General features: G+C 38.7%; 1 protein-coding gene across 1 annotated transcript in view; it reads left to right on the top strand.

The window, feature by feature from the left end:
* HEATR5B (HEAT repeat containing 5B) overlaps window positions 1–27,347 on the top strand; it is a 47,972-nt gene that overhangs the window by 6,754 nt on the left and 13,871 nt on the right. Inside the window, exons 7-27 of the mRNA XM_026051162.1 lie at window positions 120–277; window positions 753–1,002; window positions 2,340–2,495; window positions 3,331–3,581; window positions 3,999–4,110; window positions 4,326–4,478; window positions 4,766–4,865; window positions 5,637–5,746; window positions 7,454–7,617; window positions 8,165–8,340; window positions 9,534–9,639; window positions 11,683–11,873; window positions 13,387–13,546; window positions 14,841–15,030; window positions 16,336–16,505; window positions 18,737–18,878; window positions 19,605–19,844; window positions 21,701–21,952; window positions 23,679–23,860; window positions 25,096–25,164; window positions 26,642–26,821. Coding sequence (XP_025906947.1) covers window positions 120–277; window positions 753–1,002; window positions 2,340–2,495; window positions 3,331–3,581; window positions 3,999–4,110; window positions 4,326–4,478; window positions 4,766–4,865; window positions 5,637–5,746; window positions 7,454–7,617; window positions 8,165–8,340; window positions 9,534–9,639; window positions 11,683–11,873; window positions 13,387–13,546; window positions 14,841–15,030; window positions 16,336–16,505; window positions 18,737–18,878; window positions 19,605–19,844; window positions 21,701–21,952; window positions 23,679–23,860; window positions 25,096–25,164; window positions 26,642–26,821 — 3,512 coding nt within the window. The remainder of the gene's footprint in view (window positions 1–119; window positions 278–752; window positions 1,003–2,339; window positions 2,496–3,330; window positions 3,582–3,998; window positions 4,111–4,325; window positions 4,479–4,765; window positions 4,866–5,636; window positions 5,747–7,453; window positions 7,618–8,164; window positions 8,341–9,533; window positions 9,640–11,682; window positions 11,874–13,386; window positions 13,547–14,840; window positions 15,031–16,335; window positions 16,506–18,736; window positions 18,879–19,604; window positions 19,845–21,700; window positions 21,953–23,678; window positions 23,861–25,095; window positions 25,165–26,641; window positions 26,822–27,347) is intronic.

Raw genomic sequence — 27,347 nt, 5'->3', positions numbered from 1 at the left:
ATAATGCCTGGATTCAAGATTGCAAGATGACTATAAATAGTTCTGCTTTCAAGATTATTGCATGCACCATTTGGGGAGCTTTGGGATGAAACGACTGATTTTCTTTATCTTTGCAAAAGTGATGCGGCAGAACGTGAGGAGGGCGACGCTGGAGGAGGTCCTGGAGCTCATGGCCCCCGGCTTCCTGCGAGGCGGGTCCGGCTTCCTGAAGAGCGGGGGAGAGATGTTGAAAGTCGGAGGGTCTGTGAATAGGGAAGTGCGAGTTGGAGTTACCCAGGTTTGTGGGGATCTGGAGGATTTTTTTGTTTATACTACTTCTTAAAATAAAGCAATATTTGTGTACTGACTGTGGCCCTTTTGGAAGGTAAATGTACACTTGTGGTTGTCTTGATCCTCCTTTTATGAATTAACTTAYGGAAACTTTGACTCACCTTTTACATGAGGTAGATGTGTAATGTCGTTTGCGTAAGATATTTTCTTTTATTGATAATTTGCAGTACTAATAGATTAAAATGTATGCTACAGAAAGCTTATTTGACCAGGGTATTTTAGGTGGGATGAATGCCAAAAAATGTTTGATACCTTAAGGTATTGAAGACTTCATCCTGCTTAGCTTCTTTAAGGTTGCTTATAGCTAACTTGGATATCGTTGTTAACCTGCTGTAGGTAGATAGTTTTAACCTTCATAATTATTTGGTTTTTGGTAGCCGAATGTTGTCCTTTGTTTTAATACATAATCTGTGTATTTGYAGGCCTATGTTGTGTTTGTTACCACGCTGGGAGGTCAGTGGTTGGAGCGCAACTTTGCCACGTTCTTGTCCCACGTGCTCGACTTGGTCTCGCATCCGCGAGCGACACAGACGCACGTGGAGGCCGTGTACTCCCGGCGGTGCGTGTCCTTCATCCTGCGAGCCACGGTGGGCAGCTTGCTGGGGGAGAAAGCCCAGATTGCAGCTGCCAAAGATATCTGTCAAGCCATCGGGAAACAAATGAAGGCTGTGGGTGAGGACCATTTTTCTTCAGCTGAGGGTTGTTTAAAATTGCTGTCATTCCGTAGTGTCAGTCATGTCTCYGCTTTCATCCGCCATGAGAAGTATTTTATGGTAAAAGATTATATTTCAAGCAGAACACAGCTGAATGATATCCAAAAGGCGAGTTCTATTTGAAAAGTGATTATATAAAAGTGGCTTGTTATCCTCTGAGAACTTTTTCCGTTGTATTGGCTTAGGAGACAAGGGGGAAAAGAGACTTCTGTGGTTTGTTTTTGGAGAGGCTTTATTGAAAATCAGAGTAACTTATGACCAGCGTTGAAGTTCTTATAGACCAGATAAATGTCCTTATGTATCCCCTACTAATATCCATGTTACTGTCTAACTGGATTTTACAAGTAATAAAGATGTAATCTGAAGGCTGCAATACAGAGGATAAAAGTAATCCCTTTACAGAACCTTTGACGTGTAATCACCAAGAGGGTGAGTTAACTTGAGCTAGAGCTTAAGGAAGCAAACTGTATTTGCATAAATATATGCTTATTTCTTCCACCTTTTTATACTTTTAATTACACTTTTTGAAAAACTTCAAGTTTCTTCTTACAACTTTTTTCTTTTTTTTTTCCTCTCAATAGAGAAGGGATATTTATGATTTTTTTTCTTTTCTTACCTCAAGAATTTCTGATTMATTTGATTTTTCACAAAAATAGAACCACTTGCTAAATTTGTACTGGATCAGTTATTAAGCCTTTTATTGTTTAAAGTGACAGTTACTGCTTTTTCCCTACACTGCTTCTGGGACATAGTGTAGGAGAAGGAACGTAGAGTGGAATCAGTGAAATTAGTTAGAAAACTTCAAGGTGAAAGCAAAGTATAAGGCCATGTTTGTCTATCAACAACCGAGGCTTTTACAGTTTTATTTTGGATACTTAAATGTGCATTCGTATGCAGAACCAAGATAAGCCAAGATTATCTTCTTAATTACTTCATCGTAAGAGTGYGTATACATATATAGTCTGTATATCYATATRTAGATATGATCCATATRTGGATATACTTTCCTGTATTATACTATTAATCAWAGCTCTTCATGCACTCCCATCCACTGTCACTCCTGAGCATCTCTTATTCATGCTCTTTGTATGTTGTGTGTTTGGCTAGTAGCTGTAAGGATGTTGTAGACATATTCTGAAGAAAAACCCTGTGAGATCTTACCCTGAGAAAAGCTGTGGGTTTATTTTAATATGTAGAGCTGATGTCAAAACTATCCCTTTCTGTTATCTGTATGTGGTTTTTTTTTTCCTGTGATTCGTGTGGTAATTAAGGAGTTTCTTTGTTTTGTTTCTATAGAAGCTGTAGTGAATGATGCCAACAGCGAGAATAAATCGGGAGCTGCTGATGTAGCTGCAAGCCAGCACGTAATGGTCTGTGCCCTTCAGGAACTGGGCAGCCTGGTGCAGAGCCTGAATGCCACTGCCTCTCCTCTCATCCAGGAGCCCTCCATAGGTATGCAAAGCAGTTGTTTATAAACCAGTATGAAGCCTGATTACAGTCTTGTTTATTACCAATACCAATAAWAAATTGTTGTGTGAGAAACATAATGACGAACCTGGCGTTCCCCATAGTTTGTCTTGCTGTTTACTCAACTCATTGTTTTGTAATACCCTCACTTCTAAGTTTAGCAAGGTTTTAAGCAACAGTTTTTCCTGAAGGAAGGTTTGCCTGAAGTTCTTTGATGAAGTTTTGTTTCCAGTACTGATGACTTTCAGACAATAGTATTATAGAAAGTTCAGTCTTTTTCTATATAAGTTCTAAAATACTAAAATATTTGCTTCTGGAAAGCTGTATCATTTTCAAATATCATGTTTATGTGGGGAGTTGGAGCATTTTGTCAGGAGGCAATCCTCTGGATAGGCCCATTTTGAAAAGCTTCTCCTTTGCATACAGTTGATATATTTTAACATTTTTTGTTTTCCTCTAAAAAACTCATCTTGATCCACACTTGCATTGTAGAGCTGCAGTTTTCATATTTTTACATTGGTAAAACTATGCATAGGGCTACTGTCTCTTTTCAGTAGCTCTGCTAGTTGAAGTGGTAGAAATCTGCCTTTTACTGGAAAGACAGACTGGACAGAGTTACCCACATCACACTAATCCCCATGAGGTAGTACCAGCAAAACCAGAGCTGTCAGAGCCACAATGCAARGTCACAAGATTCAAGAGCTTTAATTCTGGCATTTGTTAACTTTATGGTGTCTGTCTAATTTAGATGCATTTAACTTGTCTGCACTTATTAAAAAGTGCATTGTAATTGTATGGCTATCAACTCCCTTTCCTTTAGGTCTCCTGGAGACAGTAACTTCAGTTCTCCTCCACCCCAGCATGGCTGCTCGGCTGGCCGCCGCGTGGTGCCTGCGCTGCGTAGCTGTGGCCCTGCCTTTCCAGCTGACTCCGTTTTTGGACAGATGTGCAGAAAGACTCAACAATCTGAAGACKTCCCCCGAAGCTGTCAGTGGCTACAGTTTTGCAATGGCAGCTTTGCTAGGTGGTGTGCATCAGTGTCCCTTAGGTATTCCTCATGCCAAAGGAAAGGTGAGATAATGCACGTTTTCCAGGCGAGTGTCCCAAGAGGTGTCTTTTTATCTAGAAGTGTTTGCTTTGTAGAATATGTGATATGGTAACAAATTAAAGCATTGAAAARCTGTGCTTGTCAAGAACAGTGGCCAGAGCCTTTATATGCAGTATTTCGATGCAATATTTATCAGCTTTTTTTTTTTCCCCTGTCTCTCTCTCTAGGTTTAATTGTTGTTTAGCATATTATAGAATTGCTGGAGAAAATTACTCTGTGCAAACACAGAGTAGTTTATTTGAATGAAATATAAACTACTGTTTAGAGAATATCCATTTAAATGATTTGAGAAAGTCTTTAATTATAATGTTAGGATGAATTTCTGGCAATGTCATCTAAATTTATGCTTTTGAAATCCATTATTTTTGTCATTGCTGCAGATGGTTGTCAGTATTGCTGAGGATCTGTTACGAACTGCTGCACAAAATAGCAGGCTCTCCTTGCAGCGAACTCAAGCTGGGTGGCTTTTACTTGGAGCACTTATGACTTTAGGTTTGTTTTTAATGTTTTTAATAACCAAATAGATGTCTAAATATAAAACTGTAATGCTTTCTCAACATTTCTGATCGTCTACTGTCGCAAATAGTCTCTGCAAGCAGTCAGTATTTTACTATTTTTTTTCCCAAATGTGGAATTGTTGCTTTTATATATATATTTTTTTAATGTACTTAATGTGTATTATAATGTCATTTCATTTTTTTGGCTAGGTCCATCTGTTGTTCGGTACCATCTCCCCAAGATGTTACTGCTGTGGAGAAATGTATTTCCACGTTCTCTGAAGGAACTAGAAGCAGAGAAGGCAAGAGGAGATTCTTTCACCTGGCAAGTGACACTGGAAGGCCGTGCTGGAGCTCTGTGTGGTAAGAACTTCAAACCAAAATTCAACAAYTCCGGTTTCTGACAAAATCAGTACAAAACATGATCCCATATATTATACAGAGGACTCTTGTAACTTCTCTTCATTGTTTTGAAATGAGCAAGGTAACTGTTTTCACCAAATGTGACCTAGTTTTGATACATAATCTTGCAAGCAGGTCATGCAGACTTCCAATAAACATTTTTACTTACTGTTTTATGACACTCTTAGAATCTTTCTGCTTATAGACTTTGTCTCARAAAAATTTCATTTCAAATGCTTTTTTATTAGCTATGAGAAGTTTTGTTGCCCATTGCCCTGAGCTCCTGACTGAGGATGTTATCAGGAAATTGATGACACCTATAGAATGTGCCATGACAATGATGTCTCAGTAAGTAGACAGTTAAAATTAATTTTTATTTTAATATATTATTTGGAAGGACAGCTTGAGACTAAAAATGACATTTTGAAAAAAATTCTTACTACTGCTATGATATAAACTGTCAGAAGCAAGAGAAGTTACTATTGTATTTGTTGCTCTTTATGCACCTTGTGCACTTCTGTATCTTTTCCCTGAGCTAAAGTATTGGAACTAAATTTGTATTAATTCAGCCTYTCATCTTTTGGTCTAGGACTAGGCTAATGCTGCCTCTGCATGTAGGAAAAAAGACTTTTTTTCTTTTAATAATCAGCGTAATATTCTGATCTATAGCTTTGTTAAAGTATATCATAACATAGCTTGTACCAAACAGCCTGCCATGAAGGTTTTTGCTAGCCATGGGTTGGATTTCTGAGGCTTGCTTATCCTCGTGAAAGAAAAAAGAAAACCAAAATACTCCACCACTAGGTGTGTCCTTTTATGAAACATAATAGTGAAAAGATGTTAAATACTTGGCAAAATAGTTGGGCTGGAGTCTTTTTTGGGARGAATGGGGTATAAATTAAAGATACAATTTTAAATTACTACACTTAAAATGTTTTTTTAGAATCATTACTTCTGAAAATGTATTTGTAGTTCAAGTAATGTTCAGAATAGTTCTGTGAGCACTGCTTTCTTAGCTGGATGAGGAGAGATACTTTGTGGGGGAGAAAAATGGAAATGTTCTTTTCAGTGACTGCAGTATTTATGACCTATTATTATGCTCTTGTTTTAATTCTCTAGCATTCCATCAGTAATTAAAGCCCATGGAGCTCATCTTAAAGCTAGTGCAGCTATGGTCCGTTTAAGACTTTATGATATATTGGCTTTATTACCTCCAAAGACATATGAAGGTATGTAACTTTTTGACATTTTTTATTAAAGTAAAAATTTTAGTTATTTCTTTTTGATGGATTACTTGGTGATAGCTCTTGAAACTTATTTATCTAATTTGTGTGGCTATACGCAGACGCAAAATAGAAAATGAAAGAYTAGAAGTCTCCACAAGTCTTATACTATATTTCTCATCTCCTGGATGTCATCTTGACAGCTTAAGTGCAGAGTATGAATATTGCATATCATGTAACACTTAAAGTATATAAATTTTGGTTCCACTTGGAGGATTGAGATGTATTGAGTTCCTATTTTCAAATTTGTTAGGTGTTTTATGTCATCATTATATAAAAGAGAACATATTTCATACATATACTTACAAACAGCAGATGCAGGGCTGAAGAATTAATTCTGTTTTATAGCAGTGTCTTTTCTAAGCTACATTACTGAGCTAGATGGATATAAAAATAACATATGTATCACCTCCCAAAAAAAAAGTTAAGTCTGACTAAACACATAACAAACGCTTTCAGGGAACTGCAGTTTGGGCAAAATAGCTTTTTGTCTTAGATAAGTTAAGTTGCTTATATAAAAAAAAAAAAAAAAAAAAAAAAAGTCTGATGACTCACTTGATAAATACCAGTACCCATAGTGATGGAAAATAAATGTGAATTTGGGGTACAACTTGTGTATAATGCTTGAAATGATTCCTTGAATTGATTCATTCAGAGATTTTTTTTTTTTTTTTTTTTTTTTTCCCATAGAATCCTTAAGATTGGAAGGGACCTCTAGCGGTCATCTAGTCCAACCTCCTTGCACATGCAGGGTCACTTAAAGCACAGGGCACAGGATTGTGTCCAAGTGGGTTTTGAATCTCCAGAGGAGGAGACTCCACAACCTCTCTGGGCAGCCTGTTCCAGGGCTCTGTCACTCTCACTGTTAGGAAATGTTTCCTTAAGTTCCTGTGAAACTTCTGGTGCCTCAGCTTGTGGCCCTTTCCTCTAGCCCTGTCACTGTCCACCACTGAAAAGAGGCCGGCCCCTCCTCCTCATTGCCTCCCTTGAGGTATTTATAGACACTGATCAGGTCCCCCCTCAGCCTTCTCTTTTCCAGGCTGAACAGGCCCAGCTCCCTCAGCCTTTGCTCATAGGGCAGATGTTCCAGGCCCCTGATCATCCTCGTAGCCCTGCGCTGGACTCTCTCCAGCAGCTCCACAACCCTCTTGTACTGGGGAGCCCAGAACTGGACACAGTCTCCAGATGTGGCCTCACCAGGGCTGTGTATAGGGGGAYGATCACCTCCCTCGACCTGCTGGAGAYGCTCTTCTTAATGCACCCCAGGATCCCCTTGGCCTTCTTGGCCACCAGGGCACWCTGCTGMCTCATGGTCAMCTTGTCATTCAATTTTCTTTGGATGTGTTCTGACAGTTTTAAAGGGGGCTTGTGGGGGCGGGGAACTCAATACATTCACCAGCAAATATTTATAAAATCTGGTCTGTTGTTTTGGAAGGGATGGTATTATCCTTTGTTTAGCACGTTGATTTGAGAACTGGAAGTTCTGTTTCTTGTTTGAAGCCATACTTTCAAGTGTGGTCTAGTGAAGCTTACCTCTGTGACTTTGTTATGTGTCAAAGCAAGATAATGGTCTATACTTTCTCTTGTAATTCTATGTTAAATATTTTCTAGATAAGAAGCAACAATGATTCTTTCAACTGTTATACCTTGTAGGATCATTTAATGCACTTCTTCGAGAGCTGGTGGCAGAATTTACTTTGACAGACAACTCTGCTAATACAACCACCTCCCTCCTGAGGTCTCTTTGCCATTATGATGATAGTGTCCTCCTTGGCTCCTGGCTGCAGGAAACAGATCATAAGTCAATTGAAGACCAGGTAGTAGATAAACGTGACTAAATGATTAACAAATTATGAAAATAAGTTATTCTTCAGAGAATATAGATGAATGTTTAATTGTGCTACCCAAYGAAAAAAAAGTATTTGCATTACATTAGAAATATCTATTATTTTACTGTTCCTAAATATTTCTGCATAGGGAATCATTACAAACAAAACTGTCACGTAACTTGTACAGTGTTAAAACTCAAACAAGGAGTGAATGATTGGTTCTAACTGCTTTATAAGCTGTTATTGGTACTGGAATTTATCTGCCTTTCTCTAGTATCCTTGTATTACTGCTGAGAATGAGAGTTTGTGCACTCACTTAGCTGTTAACTGCTCTGACCCTCTGGGATTTAGCTGATCCTGTAAGTAAGACTAAACTGATTTGCTGGCACATGTATTCCTGGATTCTGCAGTTACAGAATTTTGGTCTGTAAATTATCTAGTTGTTCTGACTACTGCATATTTTGGTTATCTCTGTATGTGAGCTGTATGTACAAAGATGTATTTAGAGGTGTTCCTATCATATGGTATTTTGCAGCTTCAGCCCAACAGCGCATCTGGAAGTGGTGCTTTGGAGCATGATCCATCCTCTATTTATTTGCGTATCCCTGCTGGTGAGGCTGTACCTGGCCCCCTGCCCTTAGGAGTATCTGTCATTGATGCATCTGTGGCTCTCTTTGGTGTGGTGTTTCCTCATGTTTCTTACAAACATAGGTGAGTTTAAATTGGTGCTCCATTTTGGAATCTAATGGCCTCTTTTTTCGTTTGTTTTTTTTTGATTATATGACTCTTTTTTTTTTTTTTTTTTTTTTTTTTGAAATAAGAATCTAGTCAAAAACCAGCTGCCTCAAATTCAAATTTCAGTGTTTGGTGCTCATTATTTCTCAGGATTTTGAAACATGTGCATGTATTTTAGATATGACTCCATGAGTTTTTTTGCAAAAGGTATTCATAGCTATTAGCTTCAAATCAGCCTTGAAAACTTACCACTGACATCCATTAGATTTTATTTGCCTTCCACAAGTAAAACTGGATGATTCACACTCAGCAAATATCTTGTGAAAACAACCAAATAGAATGTGCTTAACTTGCTTGTGTGTTCTGCATTACCTTTGCAGAGTTACAAGCTGTTGTGACTGCTTTTGTCATTGAATTTAGCCAGCTTGGCACTGAGTACACAGTGGAAAGCAGCTTTGAGCTTCATTTTAAAGTAAAATTATCTTTCAGTGTAATTCTGATGGGAAACAGCTTTTTTTCTTAGCAGTCAATGTCATTTTGCAGTAAACTCAAGTCAGATGTAAGACTAGCTTGCAGCAATTCAACCTTATCTATTCTGGTAGCTAGAGATCTGGCTGCATCTGCACAGCCCTGCAGGCAGCTACAGCAGAAGGCTGCCTAGTTAAAAATGCAGATTTTTCATTAAGCTCTTGGCGTTACGTTCTTGGCAGCTTTTATAGAGCAGTCTTTAAGGAGCTGCTATTTAGCAGTGCTCCTGCTCTCAGTAGCACTTGCTCACCTGAGATTAAGTGGGGAAAATCTGAACAAGAACAGGCATGTGAGGAGTAATGTTATTTTGAGTGGAAGGGGAGAGGTGGTATTTTTGGTAGTCTTGCCCGCCGTCCAGATGAATGTTTGCAGACTCGCCTCCTTTTGCTGCTGCTTTCTTCAAAGGGACAGATCATTCACTTGAGGCTGAGCACAAAGAAGAGAGAGGTGTTGGTTAGAAACAGCTCATTACTCAGCCTTCCTAAGGTAGATTAGAGAAATGGACCAATAGATTCTGCAGCATAAATTCTGCAGCAGAACCTGTAGAACCCTTTTGTTGTGTTTATCTTTTACCAGCTTATTTATTATTACTATTATTTTTACAATATTGCTTAAATTATGTATTGTGTTCTTTGTTCTAGATTACAGATGCTGGATCACTTTGCTGAATGTGTCAAGCAGGCTAAAGGTGTCCGACAGCAAGCTGTGCAGCTTAATATCTTTACTGCTGTTCTCAGTGCTTTGAAGGTAAAAACTCTCTAAACTTTTAATGGATGCTGGAATTCMGCAGTTTAATTTATATGCTATATGGGAGGCTGTCAGGAGAATGTTCCTGAAGTCTGCAGTCAAGTGCTTAGAAGTCTGRGAATACCAACATTTATTTAATTATTTTTATTTCTGAGGCTTCACCTCTTGTCTGCAGAGATAAGTACAGAGAGTAAATGATACTCACRTTGTCAGGAACTCTTTGATGCTGCACACTTGGAAATCAAACCTCATACAAGTCAGGAAGTGGGCCAGTAGCTCAAATAACACTTCTGAGAAATATTTAGTTTCAGTGACCCATGCAGCCTCGAATCTCTGTAGAGAAGTGCCACAGAGTGCCGGATTTTCCATCTGCTGATGAAATYTCTAAAGGCATTTCTAGTTTTTCCTGCTTTTCTTCTACATAGTTTCCAGCTCCTGAATCTGGTGTGTTCTTCATTGTATCACACTCATTCACATTCAGAGTAGCTAAACCCTTTGCACTGGGGAAACTACCCTTACAGAAGCATCTGCCTGTAATGAAAGATTTGATGGAATTCATTTTGTCTCTCTTCTGTTATCCAAAATATGATCCTCCATCATAAGCTTGTTATTATCTGACCACGTACCCTCAGTTGATAGAGAAAATGAGTGTCTCTGCAGAGTGACTTGTCCCGGTCCTTTTAGGAGGGGATAGCACCCCTCTCTATTGACTACAAGATCCTTATGTATTTTTTTTAGCTTTTAATGTCTAACACTCTAGATACGCTAATGTTAGATCTTTACCTAGGCATCCTAATGCATATATGTAGCCTCTTTTCTTTTTCAGAACTGGTTTTGCCACGTTTTTTTGTTGCTACTCTAAGTCTTTAGCTTTCTGACTGGAGGGCCACTAAGAGCACGCTTGGCCTTATTGGGTTTTGGTTAACTCCAAATTGAGTTAAGACATATGCTCTGATGCATCGTTGARGGACATACCTAGTTAGGTATGTGATTTTTGAGCACAGTAACTAAAGAGAATAGTCTGGGAATTTGACTGCAGAATTCTAGTAAAATCAGGCCAAAAAACACATTTTTATAAGCTTACATTTGGGTATTTTTTTTTTTTTTTTTGTGAGAGCAGCAGAAGTCATATTCTGCCTGTAAATGTCATCTCCTGTCAAATACCAACTCTGTTTGGAGCTTGGTAGAGTTTTTCAGAGAAAAATATCTTAAACAGAAATAACGTTGTTAAAAAATGGAAATACAGATTCTGAGACAGATATGTGGAATTTCCTCTGCAATTCTAAGTGGCTAAAGACTCAAAATTGTAAGAGCTGAAACTGGGATTTGAGAAATAAAAATGAGAATTTCTGGTAGAACTATCTGCTTCTTCCTCTATGACATGGGTATTTTATTTACTTTGTGTGGATTTAATTGCATTGGGAAAAATACAAGACTGAAAGTTGTAATGAAAAGTAAGGTACCATTCATAGAATATGGGAACTAAAAAGCTGCTGCAACAATGTTGTGGTTTAATCACTTTGCAGCAGCTTTATATGCCACTGTACAGATGTTTGCAAAGCTGTATTCTTTTTTCCTTAAAATAATAAAATAAAACAAAAAAATTTCACGTACCTCAAATGTCTTTAAGTGATGTTTACAGGAACAAGACTGAGCTGTGGTTTTCCTGTCTGGTAGAAAGAGACATTGCAGTTAGGAGGTAGATTAAAGCCACCTTTTTCTGGGTTATGCCGTGTAAAGCTAGCTCGGATTCAGTAGCAGTAGGTGCGTTTTTCTTTGACACGATTTGGCTAAGAGACTTGTGTAACCAAGTCTTCCTGTATATGAAATAAGTAGAGTATTGGCAAAGATGAGGCTTTTGTGTTTGTTGTTGAAATTATTTTAAACCTTATCATTTTTCTAATGTATCAGTATGTTTTAAAAAAATATCATTAATTGAAAGAAAAATAGTTGTATAATTTCTAACTGAAGATCTCTYATACAGCAAAAATGGCTCTGATGATCTTTCCTCATTTGGATTATTCTTCCTGTTTGTTTGTGTAGGGCTTAGCTGAAAATAAAAGCACCTTAGGACCAGAGGAGGTTCGCAAATCTGCTCTGACATTGGTAATGGGAGCCCTTGATAATCCCAACCCGATTTTGAGATGTGCAGCAGGAGAAGCTCTTGGCAGAATGGCTCAAGTGGTTGGAGAAGCTACTTTCATCGCCAGAATGGCTCAGTACAGTTTTGATAAGTAAGTCTTGATTCAGAAAAGGAAATAAAAATATAATTTAGCACTGCTTGAAAAAAATCCTCTACTAGATACCGTAATGATTATCTCTTACTTTCATGATATATAACTATACAGAGCTAATGAAATCTTCAAATTCTGATGGATTGCATGTGGTTCTACCAGCAGTAGGTGGTAGCTTGTTAAGATACTTGGATGGCAATGTGATACTGATGAAGAGTTTTGGGGTTTTTTTTTTTTTTTTCAGTTATTCATAGAATCATAGAACGCTTGAGGTTGGAAAGGGACCTCAGAGGTCATCTAGTCCAACCCCCCTGCTCACACAGGGTCACCTGGAGCACGTGGCACAGGGCTGCATCCAAGCGGGTTTTAAAGATCTCCAAAGAAGGAGACTCCACATCCTCTGTGGGCAGTCTCTTCCAGGGCTCTGTCACCCTCACTGTCAAGAAGACAGGCCACTTCTCGGCCTTTTGGCTAAGATCAAGTGCAGTGTAGTAATCAAACTGCTTCACATGAAAAAACTAAACTTTCTGTAAACATGTTTGCAGTGTGAGTTCTGTAGAACTGCTTTTGCTGCATCAAGTTAAACTAATACATAAAAGGGGTATTTTTATCTCCTGGTCTGTGTTTTGCTYCTGTATTCTGTCACTTGTCACAGGTTTTTAGGATCTGCCTGGTAGACTTAATGAGACAAAGTATTTCCCAATTTTTAGCTTAATCTTAAGAGGCACCAGCTGGTGTGTGAAGCAGAATGAGCCTCTGTCGGGGCTGCAGTCCRTGCCTGCTGCCTGGCCAGACTACAGGCACCTAGTGCCTGGTCCAGCTCTCCCTACTRCTTCCTCCTTCTCCCCCAAATTACTATTTTTTTTCCATTATTTGCTTTTTCTTTTCTTTCTTTCAGATGCAGTAAATTCCTGTTAACAGGACTATCGTCTTTAGTCATATCTAGGATTCATGTTTACATTGGGTGCCTGTCTGTGACATTGTCACTGTTTTTGTATATTTGGGACTTGCTTTCTTTGGTCACTAGTGGCCAAATTATAGAGCTCAGCTGTAGCGGTAAATGTTTGAATTGGAAAAAGTTGTTACGTTGGCTTTGTGGTAAATAGTGTACCTGAATTTCCTTTTAATTTCTCTGCCTGCATTGTTGTTTTTTCATTTGTGATTTCTTTTCACTGCAGCAATCTAAAAATGATCAAAATTGTTAAGCTCTGGCCATCACAAAAGAATTATTAAAAATTTTTATGATTTAATAATAAATTTATATATATATATACATATATATATATATATATATAAATACCAGATTGCATATAAACCAACCAAATCATTATTTCTTTTTCTTGTTGTTACTTTTCTGATTAATCCTTCTGAAGACCTTCCTGTAGGTTGATGGGCAGTATTCTGTTAGTTTTTTTTTTGTTGTTGGTTTGTTTTTTTGGGTTATGGTTAAAAGATTCTTGCTCCAAATTCAGTGAATAATTTTTTTTTTGTTTGTTTTTGTTTTAAATGTTAGGTTAAAATCTGCTCGAGATGTTGTATCAAGAACAGGTCATTCCTTAGCTCTGGGCTGTCTCCATCGCTACGTTGGAGGAATAGGCTCTGGACAGCATCTGAAGACCAGCGTCAGTATTCTCTTGGCTTTGGCACAGGATGGAACTTCTCCTGAGGTGCAGGTAACAAAACTCAACCACAAAACGCTTTAAGAAAAAAATCAAGATTAATAGTAAAAATTAATTACTTGTTTAAGTTCTGTTCAATGGAGATTCACATAAGCCAAAATAGGTGGGCATGGCATGTAGCAGGTAGTGTTAAAAAGAACCCTCTTACAATGCTGACTCCCATGTGTCTTTTGCAATGGAGTGTCACCTTACTAGGATCTGTTAATTAGGAAGGCAATTGCGTATGGCTGTGTTAATTCAAACAGASAAGTGTCTGCTTGTCAGCTGAGCCAGAGTTACCTGCTGTGGGCGTTTTCATAACTAGTTATAATTGCAAAGGAAAATGTATTAATTGTACCTTGGTGTTCCAAACCTGAATTTTATCAACTGGCCACCTAGCTGACTCAACATATGGTCAGCTGTTGGAGATGATGAAAAGCAATAATTTTCTTTGCCAAGTAATTTCATTTATTGTAATACAAGGTAAAACTTCTTTTGCTTATTTGTTTTAAATCTGTTACGTGGGATAGGAACTAGCACAAATACTAACAAAGTAAAAGGAGGTCACCACTTGCACAGTGGTTTATGGATCTATGGAAATCCTCACAGGGGGGGCACTTCAGCTATTAGAAATTACTGTAGGTTAAAGAGTAGACTGGGCAAGTCACTGAAAGGTAAGTGCTTTTGAGGTTACCGAATATGTATAAACATTGTCCAGCTCAGAAGATTCCCTGAGCTGAAAATATTTGCAGTTTGGGAGAATATACTCTGTCTTTTCTTTCCCAGAAAAAACCCTGGGGGGAGGATTGTGCTCTGTGTCTGCTCTCCCCTAAATACCTGTTTGTGCCTGCTGCTCAAGAAGGGAGAATGGTGACTTATTTTTGTCGTTCTTTTGTCATTGTGCTTCACAAAAATTATTAGCCAAAATAGTGACTATCATGAACCTTTTAAACTTGGATATAAAATGATTTTCATGACAAAAGTCAAAGGCATTCCCCAATAAGGATTTTAACAACTATTTGTTTCTGAACAGACACTTCTCCCCTTGGTGAGAAAATGGTTAAGTGTTTTGTATAGGTGGGAGAAAAATACAACCTTCATCTCCATTATGCCCCAAAGCACCAGCTGCCAAAGAACACAATGAAAATATTTCAACCCCCAGGTGATTGCTTGGGATTCTGAGACCTGTGGGACATTTCTGGAATCCAAAAGCTCAATAGAAATGTTTAAGCAATGCTTAGCCTACATACAAAATTGTTTACATTTCTGAAATGTGTTACTCAGAAGAATTCCTTTGTTTTTTTAACAGACTTGGTCTCTGCATTCCCTTGCCTTGATAGTGGACTCCAGCGGCCCGATGTACCGCGGGTATGTGGAGCCGACGCTTTCCTTGGTTCTCACTCTGCTCCTAACTGTCCCACCATCGCACACGGAAGTGCATCAGTGCTTAGGCCGGTGCCTGGGYGCTATCATAACTACAGTTGGGCCAGAGCTGCAAGGTTAGTGTCAATCTGAAGAGAAAGCCAGATAAATAATTTGCGTTAAATAACAGCTACAATGGAATTACATCCTTAGCTGGAAGGTGATGAATTTTTATTTGTTGCAGTTACTGAGCAGGAAAGCAAATGACCAATTAGCAGTTAGGGTCCTCTGGACAGGCTTGATTTGGATCCTGTTTGCATCTTTATTTTTTTTTTTGTAGACAGCACTTTGAGATTTATGCAGAGAATCTGCGTTTATGTCTGGTGTGTGGCTAATGGCTAATTGTCATGGCAAAACATCCTTACCACAGATATTTTATAAGTAAGTGGGGCAAAATATCTCTTTTTCAGTATATGTTGGTAGTTTCACTTTTGACAGGTGACAAGAGCTTAAAGGTTTACATCATTGGTGAACTTGTGAACTCTAACTTATTGTATTCATTCTTGAGGTTCTTAGAGGAGAATAAAATTTTACATATAAAACAGTGTACATGAAGCTATGTGGCTCAAATGGAAACAGCATGGATTATGGCTTGGTCTAAGTGGGGAATTTTTTAGGGATATTTATTAGATGGTCTTTGCAGTGCCAGAGGGCCAGCCATTAGTAAAATTTTTAACTCTAAATACTTGGGCTTTCATATCTATTTATGCATATGTTTATTTATGCAGAATCATCTAGAAATTTTTCTTGTGTATCTTCCTGCTGTGTATTAATGTTTTGGCTTAGACTGTTGTTAACTTCAGAGCATATATGTATAGAATATTTTCAGCAGGTTACAATTTGCTATAATTGAGGATTGTTGGTAAAGCTTATCCAGATTAATTCCTAAAATACAGGATGCTGCAGTTTTAAAAATCAGATTCTTTGAATGCTTGCCCTGTTACAGCTGTGTTACCCATCTGATAGAGCCAGCAGGAATCGCCTSTTCATCCATGTGTTAGCTTAAGTGTCAACTGGTATTTTAGGGAATGATTGTGTGAATAAAATGTTGCCCACATGTGTAGAGTAAAGGAGACTTTCAAAACTGAAGTTTAGATGGTTTCACTGGTTTAATGTCTTGACAAGATTCTCCCAAGATATTTCTGCCTGAAGATCATTGATCCAAAGTTTTAGCTGGAAAAGACGTTGCTTAACTGAACTAAAATAGAGATATCAAAACACATTAGTGCGTCTCTAGAAATTGGTTAAGTAGTACTTAGAGGTAAGGATTGCATATTAATCCCCTGAATGTTCTGCCTTTGAAACTTCAGTTCAAAGGTTTAAAATCTGCAATTGCCATACAAAAACCTTGGTATGCTAAGGGTGTTGTGTTGCACCATCAGGTAACGGAGCTACCATCTCCACGATCCGCTCCTCCTGCCTGGTGGGATGTGCCATCACCCAGGACCATTCCGACTCGCTCGTGCAAGCGGCTGCCATCTCCTGCCTGCAGCAGCTGCACATGTTTGCGCCGCGGCACGTCAACCTCTCCAGTCTGGTCCCCAGCCTTTGTGTGAGTATAAAGTGCATCCCCTCCTCAGAGCTTGTCAGTGTGCCTAGCAGAATGATCTGAATGGTTGGGGTTGGAAGGGACCTCTAGAGATCATCTAGCTGAGATCCCTCAAGCAGGGACACCTAGAGCACGTGGCACAGGGATACCCGTATGTCACAAACAGCAGCTTTTGTAAAACCACTGATGTGCCACTGGAATACAATAAAAGGAATATTGTTCACAAGGGGCTTTAGATACTTTCTAAAATGCTGCCAAAATTGAACTTGTAAGGTCTGATTGTYTCTCGCCTACACACTCAAGATAGCTTTTTTTTTTTTTGTAATATAAATGAGTAGAAAGACGCTGAAAACTGCTGCTTGCAACTGGTTGTTAACACTGAGGGAAAAGAGTGACTTGGGGAAAGGTGGGAGGTTAATGCCTTGTTTTRCCACTCGTAATGCACTAGTTGCTGATGTTCTGACTGTTGTGGCAAGTGCTGCTTTCAGCTTCTGCTAGTGCTCTGACAGCAAATCCTGACTTCAGCCTGGAAGYGAGGCAGAGGCTGGATCCCCAAACGTACCAAATATAACTGCACAAGAAGAGTTGCTAGAACGTTTTCAGAGCAGTGCTGAGAAATCTGAGAAGCTAATCCTTGTTTTTCTGTTAGATGCTTCACAAAGTTCCTTGAGAGAGTCCATGTGGAATTAATTGCCCTGTGTTACCTGAAGGGGTGCAATCCCACATGCATTAGAGAGGGAACGTTTTCCTCATCTCCCACTTGGACTTTTTCCCAAGGCATYCTCTCATCATGACAAGTTCTCCCCTTCCTGATCCATGCTATTTTTTCCCACCATGCGCAATGTGCTTCTCAAGTTTTCTTGTTTGTCCATGCATAAGATTTTGTATGAAGGAGATGCAGGATGCCCTAGAGGAGTGGGCCCTTTTCTATCACTAGTACGAGCAGTATCACAACTGTGCCCAGGCAATTTCTCTAGTGGGTAGTGTTAAAGACACTGAAGTTAATTCCTACAGGACTGAGGCTTTTTAAAAACTTTTCCCAGGATGTTCCACTCTCTCTTTGCTGCTTGTTTATAGTTCTTTGTTAAACAAAGCTAATTTTTTTTTAAATATACTTATTCCTTGCTTTCAGGTCATACTTTTTTGGATAAGCTTTCCTCTAAAGTGTCTTCTGCAGTTCTTAATATAGGAAATAYGGATATGTAGGTACAGTCTGTATTGCACTCTTAATGATTCCTAGCTTCCTTACTGCTGCTGGCACCATRAGCGCTGTTTGTTTTTTAGGTAACTAAAACCAGGGGATAATCTTTCCATTAATTAAATCCCCAAAGTGTCCTGTGTTTTAGTTCCATTAAAACAGCCTCAGYGTGATACTTAGAGGATACTTTAAAGTCTGTTTATTTTTTCAGGACTGAAATCTTGTATATTCATGTGTGGAATAAAGATCTACTGTTAAGATACTTTGTAAACTATACAGCCATTTCATTTAGGAAGGCAATTTCCATCCACATAATAAGCTAATTCTGAGAAAGCAAATGTGTATCAATTTATTAAACACAAATTCCCTGGGGTAAATAAAGAATCAGTTTCTTAAAGAGCAGTCTTCATCTCCTCCACTGTGGAAAAACATACAGTACCCTGTGCAGCTCCTTCCTCTCAAGAAAATTGGGATCATGCTCAATTCTTCTCTAAGAAAAATATTTACTTGTACTTGAGGTGATTCAAAAGGAAGTAGAAGTCCAATATTGGTTAGCAAAGAAATCTGAAAACTTGCCTAAAGAGAGGCACTGCACTGAAATTTATGCTGTAAATTCTGATACTAGTTTGAAAGGAAATTTTAGTGATAGCTATTGTGTGTAGTGCTGGTGGCTTTTTTGTTTTTAAAAATGTCCTCTATAGCCATGGCAGTATATGATGTTTAGATGTACTCAGCAGTATAGCAGATTCAAATGGGTCATTAGTCTTKACTCAAACTGGTGCCGTGGTTCCAGTGTTTAAGCTCTAATTTCTTTAGACCGTTAGAGCAGATAAGAACTGTGGGGTCTAGAAATGGCAGCTTTATTTTCAACAGTGAGAGACATAGTAAAGACTTATCTGTGAACTTCAAAGAGTTTGTGAAGAGCGTGGTCCCCAGCAGCTCGCTCTGAAAAGAAGAGTGCTGATAGTCCTTAGCAGCTCTGATGTGCTGAAGGAGGCTGCAGCAGTTCAGTCACTTGTAACGGTTCTCATTTTAGGTTCACTTGTGCAGCTCCCACTTGCTCCTGCGCCGGGCCGCAGTGGCCTGTTTGCGACAGCTCGCGCAGAGGGAGGCGGCCGAGGTGTGTGAATACGCCATGAGCTTGGCCAAAACCGCGGGGGACAAGGAGAGCAGCAGCAGTAAGTGTCGCTTTCATGCGCTCAGTTGTAGCGCCTCGGCGTGTGCACGTGTGGTTTGGCTTCAAAAAAGCARAGCCTGAAATATTCCTTCCAGCTTCAAGAAGATCTTGGGGCCTCATCCCTGAATTATGGTTGTTATTTAAACTTTCCATAAAGTTCAAAATTAAACTTCTCTACCTCATTGAGAATGACAAGCAAGGCAGGAGGTCCATACAGTGCAGTGGAAACATGTTACCATTTTTTTGATATTTCTATTTTGGATCTTGCTCTTTTGAAAATGGGCCTACTGCATGCTGCTTGGCTGAGCTGTCCAGCTGTGATATGTTCTGTTAGCAGCACCTCTACCAGCCTTTGGGCTTTCCTGGGCACAGCAGCATGGATCAGCAAAATTTTCTTCGTACGAACCCACGACTGCCCACCGATCGGTATTAAACCAGTGATGTTTTGTCTCTGAAAGGATTCTGTAGAGTCATGTGCTAACAGGCATTTCTATAAGAAGACAGAATATGTGATTTGAATAGATTTTTTTTATTCAAGGAGATTAAAATTGTCTTGCAGAAAATACATTTACTGTATAGCTATATTAAAACATGCATGTTAATTCAGAAGACATTCAGTAACATCTTGACAGATGAATGCAGAACATGTAGYTTGTTACCCCCAGTTCCAAAGCCAAGTTACTGGTTTCAGAAAAGCTTCCTCAGTTTCTTCATTATCATTTCACAGATATTAATCCTTTTGCACCGGGAGCTGCTTCCCGGCGAGATATTCACTCCCGGCATCAGGGAGTTAATATAACGGAGACAGGCCTCGAGGGTGTCCTCTTTGGCATGTTGGATCGGGAGACCGATCGGAAGCTGTGCTCCGATATCCACGACACGCTGGGGCATATGCTCTCCTCGCTGGCAGTGGAAAACCTTTCTCACTGGCTCCTGCTCTGTAAGGATGTTCTCGCAGCCTCCAGTGGTAAGTGCTTCGCAAAATTCACGTGGAATTAACTTCAGCATTAGGATTAGCATTGCCTGGCAATGCTTTTTTGAGGTTTGTCTTCTGTCAATGCAGGAATCCATGTTAGGACTTAATATTGGGTATGCAGGTGCCTTAATATTGTTAATATTGGGTATGCAAGACAATAGTGCATTAAAACCTGTTGGTACAGGAGTCATCAGTGTTTTGGTCAATTTTGAAAGGTATGTATTTCTTCCAAGACTTATAAGCTATCCTTTATAGAGTAGAATTGCCAGCATGGAGCAGTGACTGACTGCTCCATGCTGTGACTCTGAGCAGTGACTCTGACTTTTCAGTATATTAGCAAAAGCAGAAGTATTTTTCTTAGCCTTTAGACTCAGGGCCATTTGGAAGGAAGGGAGCTGGTCGCGCTCGGAGTTTCCTTTCATGAGGTTTTCTTGAGTTACTGAAGTGATGATGGGTTGCCATGGTGACGGGAGGGTTTTGCTTGTTTTTTAGCTTTGCAGACTTGTTTGCAAAGATTCTGTCCTTGGAGACCTTGTTCCTGTTTTCCCAGCTTTTAAGATAGTTGTGACGCAAATTCTGCCCATTTTTCTTGGGTTTGTGCTTGTTGACTGGTGGTGTGTGAGCTTCTTTGTGTCAGATGGCTTCCAAATATATGGCTAGTGAGAATGGCTTCTTGTTTCTCGAGTTTGAAGTTATGCCCTTTTCTTATTTAATGTAGGATGGGTTTTAATGTTGTTAAAATGTTTGTCCAGTCTATTCTTTGTGATGCTTTTTTTTTTGGTAGCTGAAATAATCTCTCCCACTTTAAATATATTTCTCTCAACTCTACTTAAATAAGCCAGCAACTCTATTTTGATTTCTCTCATCCAAGTAATTTTGGCAAATGAGCAAAATCTAGTTTGCTTTTTAAGCAGAGATTTACAGGTCAGCCACAGAAGTTTTCCTGGATGCTTTCTCAAAAAACTCTTGTCTAGACTTGGCTTCATCCATGTTTGCTTTGTCATAACCTCTCTCTGTTGAGTGTCTTGGCTCCTCAGCTGCCTGAATTTACCCTTTTTGAGAAGCAGGCTGTAGTTGGGGTCGGATACACTTGCAATAATTTCTTTTTGTTCTCCTCTAGCTAGTACCACAGTGATTTTTGTCAGTTTGTTGACATTTTGCTAATTTACAAGTGGGCTCTGAGACTGCATGTGCCCTTATCTGAGTAGCGGGAATGTGTAYGCACGTTTGGTGAGTTGCTTTTTGTCCCCCTTTTTTCCTCCTGTGATCCTTGAAGCCTTGTTATTTTTTGAAATGAAATCTCACAGGTGTATTTAAAAAGAAGAATTTTTGTTTGCACGTTAAGCACATTTATAGGTGTCATAAGCAGTGTGCCTGGCTGCATATCTGTCTTATGGCACACAGCTTTAGTTTGGTGTCAGTTTAATGTGGCTCTCAGCTTTTTGCTTGAGCAGTTCAAAGCCAAGGTAATTCTTTGATTCTGAGCCTTGAAACCTCATCTCCCTGTTTGTTGGCAATTTAATAGATTAATTTTCAAAGCCGAGGAGCTTGGGATTCGACTGCAGTTGGTATCTGTGGAGAATTAATGTTATGGGAATTGATTTCCTATCCTTTAAACTAAAAAAAAAGGAGAATATAGCCCAAGAGTTAGGAATAAAAAATGTACCTTTTACTGATACTCCTGTGTCTTTCTACCTCTTCCAAACTTTGCTCTTCCTACAGAAGATGTCTGATTTGAATCTAAGTATAAAGAAATACCCAGCAATTCCCTTMCTGAAGTGTCCACCTGCAGATTCGAACGGTGCCTTTCCCCCCATCCCTCTCTCTCCAATTGCTCTGTGTTGCAGACATGAGCACGGCTGCTCCCTTGGGAGGAGGCAAGGACGAGGAGTCGGAGAAGAAGGAGGAGATGGACGATGACAGCATGTTCACCACGCTGGGCGAAGAGGACAAATCCAAGCCGTCGGTGGCGCCGCGCTGGGCGACGCGGGTGTTTGCGGCCGACTGCCTGTGCCGGGTGATCACGCTGTGTGAGAACGCGAGCAAGGCGCACTTCGATCTCGCCGCCGCCCGGGCGGCCAGGCTTAAAAACCCCAAAAGTAATTGCACAAGAGGAATRCTTCTTTTTGCCTTGGGTCTTTTCTTTGACACCTCTTTACAATTGAAGGTTACTTAGMTAAGGTAAAATGTAGATGGTTAAAAGGAAGGTGAATAGCATCTCATGCAAATGGTAAGAAAACAAAAGTTGTGTCCAGTAAAAGGTAATAAAACTGTGGTGGTGAAACTGCCTCCATGTGTGAACGTGAAGGGTAAGGTTTGCTTGAGGAGATGAAGTCTGTTCTAGACAGACTGATCTAATTGGGGAAAAAAATGTTGGATTTGCAACCCCCTCCCCCCCCTTTTTTTTTTCTTTTAATTTTAAAGAGAAGCTGCAAATTTCTAACTAAGTGTGATTGGGGAAGAGTTTCTCTAAGTTAAACTGAGCAACAGAAATGAATTAGATTMCATGGATTATGTTAGCATCTGCAGAACAAAATTATACTAGGAAAATAAGAATTCATAAGGCAGGTAATTATTGCTGTGGGGTTGATGTGGAGTTAGGGATGTGGGAAGGAGTAACATATGACATGAAACCAGTTGCCATATCAAGATCATTATTTTGATATCCATATTAGTTGTAAAGCTCCTGATTTCAAGGTACTTCTGTGACTTGGAGGATCTTAACTGAAATTAAAAATGAGAGGGTTTGTGAAAAGCTTTTCTCTAACTGATAATGGAAGGTTTCTGTTGTCTGATCATCTGTGTATATTTGTTCAGGTGCATAGTGGTTGGTGGCTTTCACCATATAGGTTTCATGAAAACTTTGAGTTTATATCTCTGAACTTGAYACTTAAAGTGAACTTGGTGTTTTGGTGGTATTAGGGACTCTCCCTACAACTTAAACTTCAAAACTATTAGCAYTAAATTGGCATTTATGATGGCCTGAAATTGTAATGTTGGACCATACCTGTATTTTATTAMCTTTTAAAAACTAATTACTAATTAACTATCTATTTTACTAATAATCTGTAATTATGTTTTAAGAAATTATTTTCAGTATTTCCTTACTGTCTTGGCTCTRAAAATCTTAGCTACTGTATTTATATATTTTTAACCTTGAGACTTGAAAATATGTAGAGCTTAGTCATTTATGATTTGAATTTCATGTTAATCACCCAGGATATGATATTTTTAAATAGCTTTTCCTATTAATTCTACATTGTCTGGTAACATAAAACAGTAATTGGGAAAGAATATCCCTTGCAGAAGTATTATTGAATTAAGTATCATTCTGCTTTTCTGCGTATTTTCTTCTGTTAYTTAGGGCCTTGGATAGAGCTCTTGGAAGCAGAAGTAGAGGGATCGAATGTGGGATTTTTAAGCATGATCAAATTGTCCTTTATCAGCAGGGGTCACTATAAGTATAGCACTTGAAAAGCAGTTGCCTTGAAATTTTTCTGAACATATGAGAGGAAAAGAATCAGTAAAGTTAAYTTTAAGCATCTTAATCTCTTATAAGTTGCCTTAGCTACATTTAAAATATTTTATTCAGTGCAAATTATATATATACGCATCATATTTCAGTTTGTTTAAAATTTGTGCTAAAAGATAAGTTTGCCTTTTTGCCTGCTTTTTCCCACCCCCTAAATTAAGACCTTTGGAGAGGAGAAAAAGAAAAAAGAAAAAAAAAAAAGTAATTTGTACATATCAGTGAGGAAAATATTATCTGTCATACATCAACTTTTAAGTCCCTTAATAGTCTTTGCTGACTTGTTCTGTTTCAAGACGACTTCTTGGTGCTCCACCTTTCTGACCTGATTCGCATGGCGTTCATGGCCGCGACCGACCACAGCAACCAGCTGCGGATGGCCGGGCTCCAGGCCCTCGAAGACATTATCAAGAAGTTTGCCTCYGTTCCCGAGCCGGAGTTTCCAGGCCACGTGATACTGGAGCAGTATCAGGCTAATGTGAGACCTCCTTTATACATTCAGGAAATTGGGTATTTATGCCAAAGTGCCAGTATTAGCTTTGAGAACATTTTGTGACTTCAAAAGACCTGTGAGGAGATGTTTGACGTGTGAAAATGTACTGAAGGGACTGGTTTATTTACCTCCTAAAAATTAATTTCTGCATYTCTTTCTATTTATTTTAATTTAGTAGCTGACAAAATTAAAATCAATCGTTATTGATTTGTGAAAGCCAAATATAAAAAGGTACATTTAATTTTTGGCAACAGTGACATTCATGGGTGAAACTAAGAGCTTGAAAAGAATGCTGATTCAATTCCAAATTGAACCTCATAAATCTGTTTTCCTGGGAATTACTGAATGTACTTCTGTTTTAATGAGAAATCTGCAAAATTATAGGATGGGAATTGGGCAATTTAAGATTTATTTTGGGTGGCATTAGTTTATTTTGTGAGGTGCTTACCTCTTGTACATCCTTTATCCTTGACTTTAAAAATTTCAATAGAGGTAACACTGAAGTGTGGCAACTGAAAACTTAAATATTAAAAATACCTTACTCACCTAAAAGCCATCCTTTGCCTGAGGTTTGCATACAGAGAGTAAAGCGTAAGAGCAATGTAATACAAAGAGATTTTTCTGTTAACTCTTCATATTTTAATGGCTTCCAGCTCTAATTACTTTGGCTGTTCTCTCTGTTTGGGCACATTTATTCTTGCAGACAACTGCATAGGTGGTATATCAATATTTGCAAGTTCTTATTCCTCTTTCCCCTTCTTCTGATAGTGCTTTTACTATTTACTGTTGCTGTTTGACTTGGTTTCCTTTGTTTCGGAAACATGCTGTCTCAGGAGGAGTGCCCAAAGGTTTCTTAGCTAGTGTTTGTCATTCCAGTGAACTTAACACAAATCCAAGCATAAATGTCTGATTTCATGTGGATCAATATCAAAATGTCATTGTCTTGTGGCGCACTGAAAGTAGTTGAGGTAGATAAAAGTAGTTGAAACTTAAAAAGTCAATAGGAAAGCAGGAGAAAAAAAAAGGATTGAGGACTTTAAGGAAAACATGTAACAAATGTCTACTAGGTAAAAACAATGTTTTTGATATATGTAGAATGACAAAATTTGTAATCTTGGCTTTGTTCATCTTGTATATGTGATTTAGCCTTGATGTAAGATTAGCTGAACCTTGTTGAGTCACAGTTATTTTAGCTGGATTTCTTCTTTCTTTTAAAATAGGTTGGGGCTGCTCTGAGGCCAGCTTTCTCCCAGGATACTCCATCAGATATAACTGCCAAGGCCTGCCAGGTACAGGTGGCATAACCCCCTAATCCACTGCATAGCTTCATAAAATTTAAGAAGTTTTCAGCATTTTCATTAGAGTGATATTAACAACTTATCAGTAAAAATTCAGTGAAAGGTTTTTTGTCTGTTTTTTGTTTTTCTTTTTTCTTTAGCATGATCTTGTGCTACTGTAGTTTTAAAATATTGCTACTGCCGTACTAGATACGGAGTTTAAATGATCTATTTACTGGAGCTTAAATCTGCCAAACTACTACTGTAGTTTAAGTCTGCAATTAATTATCCTGTAGACATCAGTTTTAATAGCATAATTTTGTATACATGAGAGCTTTATCTATACATTTTGGCCCCTCAGAACTTTGATTTTATTGTTTATACTCTTTACCTGCAGCAAAACTTGTAGATCAAATGTTAGTAGAATTTGGTGGTGTTCGTACAAAGAAGGCATCCGTTTTACCTTACAGATGGTTTTTGTTCATTTAAAACTAAATGAAGAGACAGTTTGTGTGAAAACATATAAAACTCTTTAAGTTGTCTTAATCATTCCAGTTCAACACATTTCAAAGTGGACATGAAGCTTACAGGATTGGATGGTTGCAGATCAAGTCTAGATATTTAAYTCTCTCTTTAGAGATGGTGTAGATTGAGACAGGCTGCATGGAGTGAGCTGGGTATTGCTATGTTTTTTATTTGTCATTATTGAAACAAAGTTGTGACTTAACCAGCAGAACAAATGAAGCTGGTCTTAAGCTGTGAATGAATTATGGATTTGTAACAAATCCAATTTTCAGAAGTCCTTCAGGACAAGGTTGTATGTATTTCAAATGTATTCATTATTCTGGCCATGAGAGTCCCYCTCCCAAAAACTATCATAGAATCAATTCCCTGAAAACAAAATAAATGAAAAAAGTTGAGATAAGACAAAAATACCATTTAAAAAAAAAAGTTTGAAAAAAATAGTACTGTTGAGTTCTGTTTTTTACATCTCTAGAATGCCCACCAGTCAAAGCCTCTCTTCCAAAAAGATGCTTTGGCACTTTTTTTTAAATAAACAAAACAAAAAGGCAGCTGCAGCAGAATTCTTGTGTTGCTTGCCGTGTGCATGAGCGTGATGGTGTTTTGGAGGATGACTGCCAATGCACAGCTCAAGGTGTGAACCAGGTGATCTGTACGAGGCCTGGATTTTAAGTATCTGTTTTGGCCAACTTGGTTAGGGGAGGTAGGAAGTTGGGGCGAACAACTATGTGCTCATGAGAGGTATCAACTTTGTGGGTCTTGGCCACCACTCATGTGAGTAGTTCTGTCAGTAAGGGGACAGGGTTGAGAAAAGGAAAATCTGAAATTTTCAGCGSTGAACAGGAAGAGAGTTATTAAGTTTTAATTTGGAAATCTTCTGCTTATGAAGATGTGGGTGGGTTTTTTTTTTTTTTTTTTGGTTTGTTTTTCCTGCCAGTTTACAACGATTCTCAACTTTGTTGCTTAGGTGTGTAGCACATGGATAGGAAGCGGAGTTGTAAGTGACCTGAATGATCTCCGCCGAGTTCACAAYCTTCTTGTCTCTTCCCTGGATAAAGTGCAAGCAGGAAAGGGATCTTCTAGCCAGCTTTATCGCGAGAGTGCCACCACCATGGAAAAACTTGCAGTTCTGAAAGCATGGGCTGAGGTAAACATGGACCATTAAACACATTAAGAAGAGATTTTGCAGTGGAATAGCAGCCTCCCACATCACTGCTCAGCCAGTGAGCCTTACACCTGCCATTCTTGCTTGTTTTTCGTGATCTCCGYATGTAGTCCTCTCTGTGTCTTTCCCCATTCCTTTCTCTGCCATGCTTAGTCTTTCTGCCCTGTTTGTCCATGTTTACAGTGGTGCTTGTTTGCTCTTTCTTATTACTGTGTTGTTGTGTATTTAAGTACATGCCTACTTCTGTCAGACTTTCATTTTTTTTTCTCTTATCTTACTGCTCATAAATTTAAGAAGAGTTTTACAATATGGAACTGCAGTATATTTTCTTTAACTAACTAGGAAGTTCTCAAAGTGCTGACAATAAATTCAGGGCTTACTGTAGGTGAAAGGGAATATCTTGAATACTTGAAATGCTTTAGAAGTATCTACAGAAGGTGGAATGAACAATCCTTACTTCGCTTTGCTTCTAAAATGTTACTTGTGTGCTATAGAGCTCTACGTACAG

Source organism: Nothoprocta perdicaria, unplaced genomic scaffold (genome assembly GCF_003342845.1).
Source record: "Nothoprocta perdicaria isolate Ctin4 unplaced genomic scaffold, notPer1 scaffold_73, whole genome shotgun sequence".
Lineage (NCBI taxonomy): Eukaryota > Metazoa > Chordata > Aves > Tinamiformes > Tinamidae > Nothoprocta > Nothoprocta perdicaria.
The sequence above is the reverse complement of the archived record's forward strand: the minus strand, read 5'-3'. Positions and strand labels throughout refer to the sequence as shown.